This window comes from Xenopus laevis, chromosome 7L (genome assembly GCF_017654675.1).
Source record: "Xenopus laevis strain J_2021 chromosome 7L, Xenopus_laevis_v10.1, whole genome shotgun sequence".
In the NCBI taxonomy this organism is placed as follows: Eukaryota; Metazoa; Chordata; class Amphibia; order Anura; family Pipidae; genus Xenopus; species Xenopus laevis.
This window is the reverse complement of record NC_054383.1, coordinates 41,534,699-41,547,442: the sequence shown is the minus strand read 5'-3', so window position 1 is coordinate 41,547,442 and position 12,744 is coordinate 41,534,699. Positions and strand designations below refer to the sequence as shown.

Sequence of the window (12,744 nt, the reverse complement as noted above, 5' to 3'; positions counted from 1 at the left end):
CAGACCCCACTTCCTTGCACATTGTTGTGTCTTGTACCAATGAAAGTACCAGCTGAGCAAAGCCCCAGCCACATCCCAGGCCCAGAGCAGATGGAAAGTCTCAGGTTGGACAGTTTTCCACAAGACTCAGTTGGACATAACTCGGTTTTGCCTCCCCCTCACCTCAGTGTCTGTGAGTGGGTGGAGTTAGCACGGGAAAGCCTTCCCAAGGCGGGGCCAGTCCTCACACTCGGGTTAGCTTTGGGTTAGTAGAGGAGCACTGCTTCGGCTCCCTGTTGTTCCCTTGATACCTCTCAGAAAGCCTAAGCCCGTGGACTCCCCCGCCTGCTGAAGTGCAGCTGCCAGCCATGGAAAAAGTCACTTTCATGTAAATAGAGCTTGTTTCTCTGCCCCAGAGCTCTCCTTCGCCGGGCTATGGGAGGAATCCATGTAAAACTTCCCTGGAGATACTGGGAGAAGCCTCCACCTGGAAGTGCCCCGCTCTAACTGCCAACCCTGGCACTTTTCTTGGATACAAATATCTGTGGACAATTGCCTGGATGCCGTTCTCCAAGATGCCTGGTTGGGTGCTCCTGCCCGTTACCCTCCCAGCCTTTACCATCACCGGCATGTGGATAGTGTAAGTGCAGCAGCGTGTGTGTGTGTGTGTGTGTGTGTGGGGGGGGGGGGGTGGAGGCTGATCAAAGGGGGTCTTTGTGTGTGAGAGAGAGAGTAAAGCTGGCTATAGACGCAACGATCCAATCATACGAATCGTGGATTCTATGATTTTCGGAGTCCCGTCATTTTTCGTCTGGCAGAGATCGGTCGTTTGGTCGATCAGTGGGAGACTGTCACTAGCTTTGTCAGACATAACTATCGTACGATTGCTGTCAGGGGCAGAACATCGGCTCATCTGTTCTTTTACTACTTTATTTGATCGGAATGTTAAGACTTTGATCTGAATGGTTAGTTGACGTTGGGAGATGGGACAGTCCAATCATACGTTGATTCGAATATCTCCCCGAACTGCCTTCCGCCTGCTTGAATGAAGAATCGCCTGCGCTAATGCACTCGCGGCGCTTTGATCTCCGAAGTCGCCCGAAGTTGCCTCAAACTTCTGGCTACTTCGGAAATCTAAGTGCCTCGAGTGCATTAGCGCAGGCAATTCTTCATTCAAGCAGGCGGAAGGCAATTCGGGGAGATTGTTGCCCTGCAATAGAGGCGATTAGTCTCCAGGCGACTAAATCTTCCCGAATCTGCCTATCTGCCCCAACCCTTAAGGCTCCTACACCCAAACACTTAAAAAAGAAAATGTTATTCTAGGCAACCTTCCAATAGAAATTAATTTACGCTCTTCAGTGGGTTTAAAGGCATTTGTAAATGTAATCACAAATGTAATCAATGTCCGACTCTTTACACTTCTGACTCCTAAAAAATTTGTTGATGCGATCATCAATTGTTTTGCACTTTGCACGCTGCGTTTGGCTGTGTGCAAATAAGTGCAAGCTTTAGTGCTATATTAGTGAAGGGCAAGCGCAGGGAGACTTGTAGATGTCCCCTACTTCCTACCTGCCCTGAGTCTAAAGTCAGAAACACACGCTCAGATTCGGGAAAATTAGTTGCCCAGAGACAAATCTCCTCTTATTCGGGGCAAGTAATCTCTCCAAACTGCCTCCCGCCCTCTAGAATGTAAATCACCGGTGGGATGGCAATCGGTGCTCTTCGTTTTCTGAAGTTGCCTCATGAGGAAACTTCAGGCGACTTCGGTAAACGAAGAGCGCTCCAAGTGCCATCCCGCCGGCGATTTTGAATCTAGCCGGAGGGAGACAGTTCGGGGAGATTAGTCACCCCGGTGAAAAGGCGATTTATCGGCGGGCGACTAAGGGCAGAGACCCATGCTCAGACTCGGGGAGATAAGTCGCACAGAGACAAATCTCCTCTTCTTCAGGGCAACAAATCACCCCCAACTGCCTCCCGCCCGCTAGAATGTAAATTGCTGGCGGGATGGCAATCTGTTTTCTTCGTTTTCCGAAGTTGCCTCACGAGGAAACTTAGGCGACTTCAGAAAACGAAGCGCACCGAGTGCCAACCCACCGGCAATTTAGACTCTAGCTGGCGGGAGGCAGTTCGGGAGATTAGGCGCCCCAAAGAAGAGGCGATTTTTCGTCGGGCAACTAAATCTACCCGAATCTTAGCGTGTGTCTCTGCCCTTAGGGTTAGTCCACACGAGCAGATTCAGGAGATTTTGTTGCCTGGCGACTAATCGCCTCTTCTTCTGGGCGACAATCTCCCAGAACTGCCTTCGCATGTCGCTGCGTGTGCTTTAGCGCAGGCTACTTTTCATTATAACGGATGGGAAGACACGCAAAGGCATTTTGGGGAGATTGTCGCCCAGAAGAAGAGGCAATTAGTCGCCAGGCGACTAAATCTCCCCGAATCAGCTCGTGTGGACTAACCCTAAATCTCCCAGAATCTGAGCGTGTCTCTGCCCCAAAGAAGCAGCAGGAGGCACACCTCGCTCCAGACCCATTGGGGTGTGCAAGTGCATTCAGACTGAGCACTAAGGTGTGCGCTTTTAGTTGTTTACTTCACCCTAGACCAATGTTCTTCTTCTTCTTCCAAAATACACTCTCTGTGCTAGAAAAGCTGAATTTCTGGTTTAATAACCGAAAATTCGGCTCATAAAGTTACCAAGAGTGGCTTTTTGCCGTCCGTGGTAACTTCTGGAGATCTGCCACCTGAGGCAAGGTACTCACCTTGCCTCATGGCAGAAACGCCCCTGTGTGTGGGGGAGGGGTTTACCTTTTTTAGCATTGATGTCTGTGTGGCCTTTTTATTGTGGTGTTCGATGGGCAGGATCTGGGGTGGGCTTGGGGCTGGGCCCAGAAAATTTTGTTGTACGGGGCCCCATGATTTCTAATGGCAGCCCTGAGTGGCAGTTAGCAAGGCTTTACCAGGGACAACTTGAGGTGCACAAATGTCCACGTATTTAGTGTTTAAATGGGTTTTATGTTACTATAATAGCTGTTGAAAGTAGATTCTGTTTGCATATTTCTGCCCTCCTTGCGCCGACTTGAATTCCTTGCTCTAAATGTAATTGCCAGAACTAGGGGGTTATTTTGCTTTTTATTCTGCAGCTCTCCAGTTTGCTATGTCAGCAAGTTGGTTGCTAGGGTCCAAATTACTATAGCAACCAAGATTTGAATGAGAATATGGAATATTCATAGGGGAGGGTCTGAATAGAAAGAGGAGTAATAAAAAGAAGCAATAACAATAAATTTGTAGCCTTACAGAGCATTTGTTTTTAGATGGGGTCAGTGACCCCCATTTGAGAGCTGTAAAGAGTGAGAAGAAGGCAAATAATTCAAAAACGATTCAAAATAAATAATGAACACCACTTGAAAAGTTGCTTAGAATTGGCCATTCTATTACATACTAAAAGTTAACTTGAAGGTGAACCACCACTTTGAATCTATTGACAAATTGAAATGAATATATATTTGAAGAATGCAGAACCCAATTTCTTGCACATTGTTGTGTCTTGTACCAATGAAAGTACCAGCTGAGCAAAGCCCCAGCCACATCCCAGGCCCAGAGCAGATGAAAAGTCTCAGGTTGGACAGTTTTCCACAAGACTCAGTGGGACATAACTCGGTTTTGCCTCCCCCTCACCTCAGTGTCTGTGAGTGGGCGGAGTTAGCACGGGAAAGCCTTCCCAAGGCGGGGCCAGTCCTCACACTCGGGTTAGCTTTGGGTTAGTAGACAGCACTGCTTCGGCTCCCTGTTGTTCCCTTGGTACCTCTCAGAAAGCCTCAGCCCGTGGACTCCCCCGTCTGCTGAAGTGCAGCTACCAGCCATGGGAAAAGTCACTTACGTGTAAATAGAGCTCGTTTCTGTGCCCCAGCCCTCTCCTTCGCCGGGCTATGGGAGGAATCCATGTAAAACTTCCCTGGAGATACTGGGAGAAGCCTCCACCTGGAAGTGCCCCGCTCTAACTGCCAACCCTGGCACTTTTCTTGGATACAAATATCTGTGGACAATTGCCTGGATGCCGTTCTCCAAGATGCCTGGGTGGGTGCTCCTGCCCGTTACCCTCCCAGCCTTTACCATCACTGGCATGTGGATAGTGTAAGTGCAGCAGCGTGTGTGTGTGTGTGTGTGTGGGGGGGGGGGTGGAGGCTGATCAAAGGGGGTCTTTGTGTGTGAGAGAGAGAGTAAGGTATGACACCAGCACAGATGTGTGGCAGCCAAAGTTTAGGGTAGGCTGACACTCCTCCCTCAATTCTCCTGGGAAACTCAATATACTCTCCTCAATCCGCATTCCCTGCTCTAAGTACAGCCACTAAATACAGCCATCCTTCTGCCCACTGCTACCAACTACTGCTCGCTTAAGGGTTGGGGCAGACGGGCAGATTCGGGGAGATTTTGTCAACTGGCAACTAATAGCCTCTTCTGCGGGGCGACAGTCTCCCCGAACTGCCTTCCGTCTGCCAAGTGCCATCCCGCCGGCGATTTTGATTCTAGCCGGAGGTTGGCCCCCCCGATGAAAAGACGATTTATCGGCGTGCGACTAAGGCAGAGACCCATGCTCAGATTCGGGGAGATGAGTCGCCCAGCGACAAATCTCCTCTTCTTCAGGGCAACTAATCTCCCCCAACTGCCTCCCGCCCGCTAGAATGTAAATTGCCGGCGGGATGGCAATTTGTGTTCTTCGTTTTCCGAAGTTGCCTCAAGAGGAAACTTCAGGCAACTTCAGAAAACCAAGCACTCCGAGTGCCATCCTGCCGGCAATTTAGACTCTAGCCGGCGGGAGTCAGTTCGGGAGATTAGTCGCCCCAAAGAAGAGGCGATTTATCGTCGGGCAACTAAATCTCCCTGAATCTTAGCGTGAGTCTCTGCCCTTAAGGTTAGTCCACACAAGCAGATTCTTCTGGGCAACAATCTCCCAGAACTGCCTTCGCATGTCTTCCCATCCGCTATAATGAAAAGTCGAGGTGCATAGTTTTTTGCCTCACAAGGAAACTTTGGGCGACTTAGGAAAACGAAGCACTGCGTGCTCTGGGAGGGGGGGTCGTCTACCCTGTAAACTGTTCTAAATTGATACATTTAGTTGATACACTTCTTATCTTTGTCCCTGCTGAGCAGAATCTCTGGGTTTCATTACAGGCAGCTGTTAGAATCGATACAATAGTTGCTAATACTCCAGAGATTGTGATGAGAAATGTATCCACATAGTGGGTCCGAATTTCTCTCAACATGTTCTACCAAAAACTCAGATTACATCTGCACAGGTTTTTGTCACTTATTCATTATTAGATTTTCCAGATGTGGTTTGCAGGAAAAAGAAATTTTCCCGAAAACTACGAAATATTTGGGGTATTGCACAAGACACAGTCGATTATATTTAGTGGGGTACTTTTAAAGGGGTTGTTCACCTTCTAAACACATTTTTTCAGTTCAGTTGTTTTCAGATTGTTTCCCAAAAATAAAGACTTTTTTCAATTACTTTCCATTATTTATTTTCTACTGTTTTTCCAAAATCGAAGTTTAAAGTTGAATGTTCCTGTGTCTGGTGTTTCAGTCTGGCAGCTCAGTAATTCAGGTGCAGACTCTAAACTGTTACAGTTTTGCAACATTTAGTTGATACATTTCTCTGCACCATCTCTGGAGTATTGGCAACTATTGTATTAATTCTAACCAGAGATTCTTCTCAGCAGGGACAAAGATAAAAAATATATCAACTTAATGTATCAATTTAAAACAGTTTACAGTGTCGGCGACCCCCCCCCTCCCAGAGTTGCTTTAGAAGGTGAAAAATGACACTTTCCACTTCAATATGAGAAAAACAGCGACACATAGAAAATAGAACGTAATTGGAAAAAGTCATTATTTCTGGTCATCTATCTGAAAACAACTAGTTGTTTGAAGGTAAACAACCCCTGTGTGCCATTGCCATCCATTAATGTTTTCAATGCCCTTAAATCATTGTTTTCCACCTTTTGTCTGGAGCTTGGCTCCCATGCATTCCAGAAAATCGATCATGTACCTGTATATATGCATAATAAAATACTTGGCCTGTTGTATTTACTAAAATGTCTGCTTTGAAGGACAATTTCTCAGCAGATTGAGTGGACTCACAATCATATAATTGACAGTTTTGAAAATTGTTCCTCCGTGTACCCAACTTTAAGCACGTATGGGTTGGTTTACAGGATGTATAATGGACCATCTCGTGGGGTAAATTACCTTATAGGACGAGGAAAGGCAAGAATTAACAGTTGCCAATTACAAAGACCTCTCTAAATATTTTTGCACGGACATTTTAGGAAGTTGCAAAAAATCTATGAAATCTGATTGACTATTTATTGATGACTTTTTATATTATCCCCAATAACTTTCCTGAACTGTGTAAATATGTAGCAGCACATCAATTTCATTGGTAATGTTACATTACGATTTCTTGGCATCATTTTAACTAAGATTTTTCTTTGTGGCAGCTAAGAACAATATTTTGGTCATGTACTGTATACTAACATTGGAGATAAATATCACTGGTGATGTTTCCCATAAAAACAATAATCTACAAGTTAAAAAACAAAAGCAAACATCTGATTGGCTGCTACAGGCAACGTCACTGGTAATATTTATCTCCAATGTTGGTAAACATGCTATTGTGTTGATGCTCATATTTTCTCTGCCTTTTCAGCCCTTGAGCCAATCAGCCTATTTTTGAGCGACCTTTTGGTCAGCTCACACAGTTCTGAAAACAGGTCTGAAAACACAATGCCGTTTAGGTAATAATGTAAAAGTTAGCCAATTTTAAGTCTAAATTTTGTAATCCTTGTTGGGAAATATCTGGAAATAATTCCATAAATCAGTGGTAGGACCCAATCCTTTAAAAAGTACCATATTCTGCTTTGTATAGCAAACATTTTCACTCTGTAGTTTTACTGTAACTGCAACCTGCATTCTGCAGCAGCTGGGGAAATCAGAATTGATTTAGTTTTCAGTTGAATCTCGCATTTTATTCATGTTTTCATAGGCTGACTTGCAGTGAGAATGCATATATTTATTATACTTTGCATAAACTTTAGCCCAGCAACATGGTGAAAGCCTTATCTCACTTAGATTGTGCCATTTAACGTTATCCATTGTAGTAGTCTTTTTCAGTCTTCAACAGGGCCACCCAAGCTGCTGAGGGGTACTAGAGGTTATTCAATTATTTTTGTGCATGTATATACAGTCAAGTCTGTAAATATTTGTACATTGATAAAGTTATTGTTGTTTTAGTTTACCAAAAAATATTGAAATTGAAGTTATATAATGACTATGGGTTGAAAGTGCAGACTGCCAGTCTTAAATGTATTTATATCAAATTAGTTGAATGGTTTAAGAATTAGTTTTTTTTAAAAAATATTTAGTCGCCTCTGTTTTAAGGGATCCAAATTATTTCATTAATGTGATTGCAAATATGGAATTTGGTGCATATAAAGAATGCCATCATTAGACTGAGAAAACAACAAACCCGTAGAGAGAGCAGAAACTGTTAGTGGCCAAATCAACAATTTGGTTCCAAGAACAAAGGCACTGGTGAGCTTAGCAGCTACTTAGCAAAATATATTGATGGTCACGGGAGACAACTGTACTGCATGATCACAGAATTCTTTATATGGTGACGAAAAACCCCTTCACAACATCTAGCCAAGTCAAGAACACACCCCAGGAGGTAGGCACATTATGGTCAAAGTCTACAATACTTAGAAGACTTTATGAAAATAAATACAGAGGGTTTACTGCAACGTGCAATCCACTGGTAAACTCAAAAATATGAAGGCTAGATTTGACTGTCAGAAAAAAATCATTAAAAGCCTGCCCAGTTCTAGAAACATATTTTTGGACAGCTGAAACTAAGACCTAAGGAATGGCTCCTGATTTCAAACATACCATATCATGTGTAAAAAGTGATGGAATCAGTGTTTTTGAAACTTAAAAAATATTCTTCAGTGGCAGAGTCAGTCAGTCACCTAATCTCAACTCAACTGAATATGTATTTCACTTACTGAAGCAAGAAAGACCAATGAACAAGTTGCAACTGTAGACAACTGCAGTGAAGGCCTGACAAAGCTAGTCATCTAAGTCATTTACTGCAAACACTAATAGGGTTTTTTACTAAACCGCACATTTTTCTGATCAAGCTTTTTTTTGACAAAAATTCAAATTTTTTGTGGAAAAAAGATTTATTATACCTCGATGCTGCAAAAAGCCCAAATCCAAAAAATCTACCATCTCAGACCTGTCGAGGTCCTGAAAAAATCAAGCTTTTAGGGAGAAAAGCCTGAAAAAACGTACAATACTGGTTTTTGCTCGATATTTTTCAAGTTTTTTTACAGATCCGATTAAATCAAGTTAATTTATTAATAAATAAGGCAAAATTGGGCAGGGGAGTTTGCTCAATCTTTTTTTTATTAGGATCAATTTCGGTTTTGGTAATTAACCCCCTAAATTTATGATTGTTAGTGTGCCCAGATATTTTGGAGCCCCTATGAATGTGGGACTGCACATAAAAATGACTGTAATTCCTAAATGGCTTACATAATGTTTGTATTCAACCCCTGCATTAAAGTTTAAAGTCTACCCTTTAATCACATCTTCATTTTGAATACATTGTGGTGGCATACAGAGCCAAAATTATGAAAATTGTTTCCGACCAAATATTTATGGGCCTAACTTTGTATATACTGTAGATGTGTATTTGGGCAGGTATAGGAATAATTTGTGTATTCTTTCCTGCTTGCCATCCACCCCCCCCCCCCCGCCAAATCAAAGAAAGGCATAGAATAGGGAAGAAGTGCTTGGTAGGATAAACATCGGTTTGACAGTTTTCGGGGGAGGGGGGATAACTTTGAATATGTTGACGTTTCATGATCATAGTATTTTAACCTCCTTGTCACCTTGATACCATAAACCGCCTATGTTGCTAAATTCATTCAGTGGACATTGTGCTGGTGTGCCTACCAGATTCAGTTGTTAGATGCATGTTTCTTAGCATTTGATCACTTCCTGTTTTGTATAAACTTTTGTTGCTTTTTTCATGTTTTAAGTGTATATTTAGAAATGTATGATTTGTTGGAGCTAGCATTATCGCAAAATCTAAATTTGCCTGGCCTAAGAACAAACTCATGTTGTTCTAATTCTTATTTACATTAGGATAGATTTTTGGTGTGTCAGCTCATGTGTGTGTTCAAGGGGATTATAAACACTATCAATTCACTGGAGTGCTATCATGTATACTCAAACATGCACCAGTTGTTATTCTAATCCTCGTTGCTGTGTATAGGGTTTATTTGTGTATTTATGTATCTTTTTTTTTTTTTGCTAGGACCAAGATTATGAGCTCTGTAGTTGCTGGTCAGGATGTTTTAAATGAATGGTTCACTTTTATGTTCTTCCTCATGGAATTAGTTTAGAAGTTTAACCTGACATTTATTATGAAGCACTAATGCCTTTCCTGTCATTGCCTTTGGGCACAAAGACTTCTATAAAGGGCCGGTAGCATTAAGCACATGCTGTGGAATTTTTGTCCTCTTGTAAAAAAAAAAAATATTGCCTTTGCTTCAGAAGCTGGAAAATATTTAATAGAAATCGTCTAGGTTTGGAAGATTCGTGTCACCTGTTGCAGCTTTCTATGGTGATCTACATTCAGTAATGTACACGGAATGTGGCTTTATGGTGCAGTGTTTATGGCAGCTGTAACACTTACTTGTGAGGCTAGTCTAACTAGAGGTGTCTACTAAAATGCTCTCTCATACCACCAGTTTATTATGACTTGGACCATGGACCAGCTAGCCAGATGGTCAAAGGCGGAAGCAATTAAGCACCAGTAGCATTAAATGTAACACATTTCCCAAGTGTGAAGGCAGTGCCTCAGGCCAAAATTCTAAATCAAGTACATTTTGTTATACTTCTTTTATGCAAGTATAAACAAACTGATATATAAACGTCATTCATAATGGTCAATTTTAGATGTCATTTTTTTTCAATATAGAGTTTCTTGAACGAATATGATTCTAAGCAACTTCAATATAAAAAAAGACAAAGCGTTTAAAGGAGAAGGAAAGCTACCGAAGCAGATTATTGCCAATAGATTAGCCACAATAGTGCAAGCTTTGACACTATATTTATTTTGCAGAATACTTTATTATACCTGAGTAAACAGCTTTAGAAGCTCTGGCTGTTTGTTTAGGATAGCAGCTGCCATACTAGCTTGGTGTGACATCACTTCCTGCCTGAGTCTCTCCCTGCTCACTCATAGCTCTGGCTGAGATTACAGCAGGGAAAGGAGAACGGAGGGGGGAAAAGGGAGGGGGAGACGCAAACTGAGCATGTTCAAGCCCTAGCCCTGAAGGTTTGTGCTGAAAACAGGAAGTCTGATACAGAAGCCCATGTGTACACAATAGAAGGAAAGAAATGCTGTGTTTCTTTTGACAAAGGACTCAGAGCAGCATTACTTTAAAGGGTTTACTGGTATATTTATATAGACCTTTCTGATAAAGCATTTTTTTGAATACCTTCCTGTTCTCTAGTTCTAACTATTGAAACATAGCAAAAATCAGCTCCACAGGTTGGCTTCTATCCGGAGTGCCCAGAATATGAACATATGTTGCTTATGGGACCATAATTAATGAATGTGCATGAATAATGTAAAGAGATGATAATTGAAGATCAACCCAGGGTAATCTGTCATAATTCACTGAAAGTATGTAACATTGTAGTGTCTTGTCAAATGAAGAAATTAAAATCTTTTACTTTATATTTGGGTTGTGGATGAATGGTAGCGAGTGGAGGCACTTCCCCACCTCCCCCTCTGAATACCACTTTAACCAGCTATCCCTTCAATAGCTTAGTGGATACTGGTTCGAATCCAGCTCAATTGTGATCTGCCTTTTTTCCCCTGGGTGCAAAAATAATGCTACCCAGGCAGCCAATAAAAATGATGCTTGATGCCAATGTGATTAATAAGGAATAAAGATAAAAAAAATAGGAGGGCCGGTATTTTTTCCCAGCAACTTAAGGCCTTGTGTTTGCATGGATGTCCGCAAATAGGGGCAAGGAGGGGGGCGGCACTTACCACCGCCCTGAAATTTTACATACCACACAGCTCACAGCCCTCTGTCCCAGATTTTTTGAATGTCCCATGTTGTTGTGCTTGTCCTCGGTTCTTCTAAGCTCTCTGCTTCTAGAGAAAAAAAAAACTAAGATGGCCATGCAATCCACCGTGATACACAGAGCCATCTTTTTTTACAGGTGCCAGGCAGAGAGAAAGACAAGCAACATGGCAACAACAGAGAAGAAGAACTTTGGTGTTGGTATTCAGCCTGTGCAAATGTAGGTGAGGGAATGCTTTCAGTCTTTCCATTTCCGCGTTCATCTTACTGGATTGTTTCAAGTAAATGGAGTGCTCATTGACTATTTTTCAGTGATCTCACTTGCTTAGTTGGGGTTAATGCAGTGCTTATTGGCCTTATTTTTTTTTTTACAGTGATTATACTGACACATTTGTGGTTAATAAGAAGATTATGCATTTTCTGTAGCAATTACACTGACACATATTGGGTTAATATGCTGCCAATTTTTGTAGGAATTATTCAGGTATATTTAGGGTTAATATGCTGATTATTCATCTTCTGTAGCAATTGTTCTGGCACATCTCGGGTTAACTTTAAGATTGTCCATTTTCTGTAGTGATTATACTGGTACATCTGGGGTTAGCTATAGGTTATCCATTTTCTGTAGCAATTATACTGGCACCTCAGAGGTCTGTTTGGGTAAAATGAGTTTGATATTTAAAATTGTGTTTGCAAAGAGCACGTAGCCAAATAATTTTGCTGAGACTTACGGGCTTTTGTAATAAATCATTTCCTACAAACTTGTTTTTGCTTGATGAATTTTCACCCCCCTGAATTTATTTTGTGGACACCCATGGTGACAGTAATGTCATTATTCCAAATGCAGGGTCATGGATTTTTGGAAGATTTGTCCATTCAAATGGGCTATGCAAACCTTTATGCATACCCCTTAACCAAATGGAAATATTCAATAATTTAAACACTTTACATATTTTAAAATTATCTTGGGGGTTGATTTTTAATTTGAGCTAAGGGTAATGACAAAATGCTTTATCACCTGTGGTTATTCCCCTCTGCCATGGGCAACAAAGCCCCCTAAAATACCTTCCCCTCTGGATCCAATAACATTGCTGCTTTTTTAAAAAAAAAAAAAATATATAGATTTTCTGTAAAGACCCGCACTCCAATTAACTGTTTCATCAAAAAAGATTTTTTATTTAGTACATCAATCTGACGTTTTGGGCCACGTTCGGGCCTTTGTCATCCTTGAAAAAGGCCCAAATGTGGGCCGAAACGTCAGATTGATGTACTAAATAAAAAATCTTTTTTGATGAAACAGTAAATTGGAGTGCGGGCCTTTACAGCAAATCTATATGTGAAATATTTGACCCCGCAAATATCAAGTAATGTCCAGTTTTCAGAGTGCGGCTGCTTAATATATATATATATATATATATATATATATATATATATATATATATATATATATATATATATATATATATATATATACAGTATATATATATAGAATAAGACCTTTACACGTAAATTACCTGGAATAACAGCATGTAACAAATCAATGGATCCAGAAGGGAAATAGTAATAACAATAAAAGTGACGCTACATGGTCAATCTGCTT

The 12,744-nt window shown here is 41.6% G+C and overlaps 1 protein-coding gene across 3 annotated transcripts in view; it reads left to right on the top strand.

Moving 5' to 3' along the window:
* Positions 1–219: 219 nt before the first annotated feature.
* Positions 220–12,744, top strand: part of LOC108696244 (transmembrane protein 150A) — a 100,789-nt gene continuing 88,264 nt past the window's right edge. Inside the window, exon 1 of one of the 3 annotated variants that reach the window (XM_041568836.1) lies at positions 220–619. In XM_041568836.1, the coding sequence (XP_041424770.1) occupies positions 540–619 (80 nt within the window). In that variant the 5' untranslated portion in view covers positions 220–539. Of the gene's footprint in view, positions 620–3,425; positions 4,108–10,500; positions 11,369–12,744 lie in introns of those variants that run through there. The other 2 variants (XM_018225408.2, XM_041568837.1) reach the window with 2 other exon arrangements.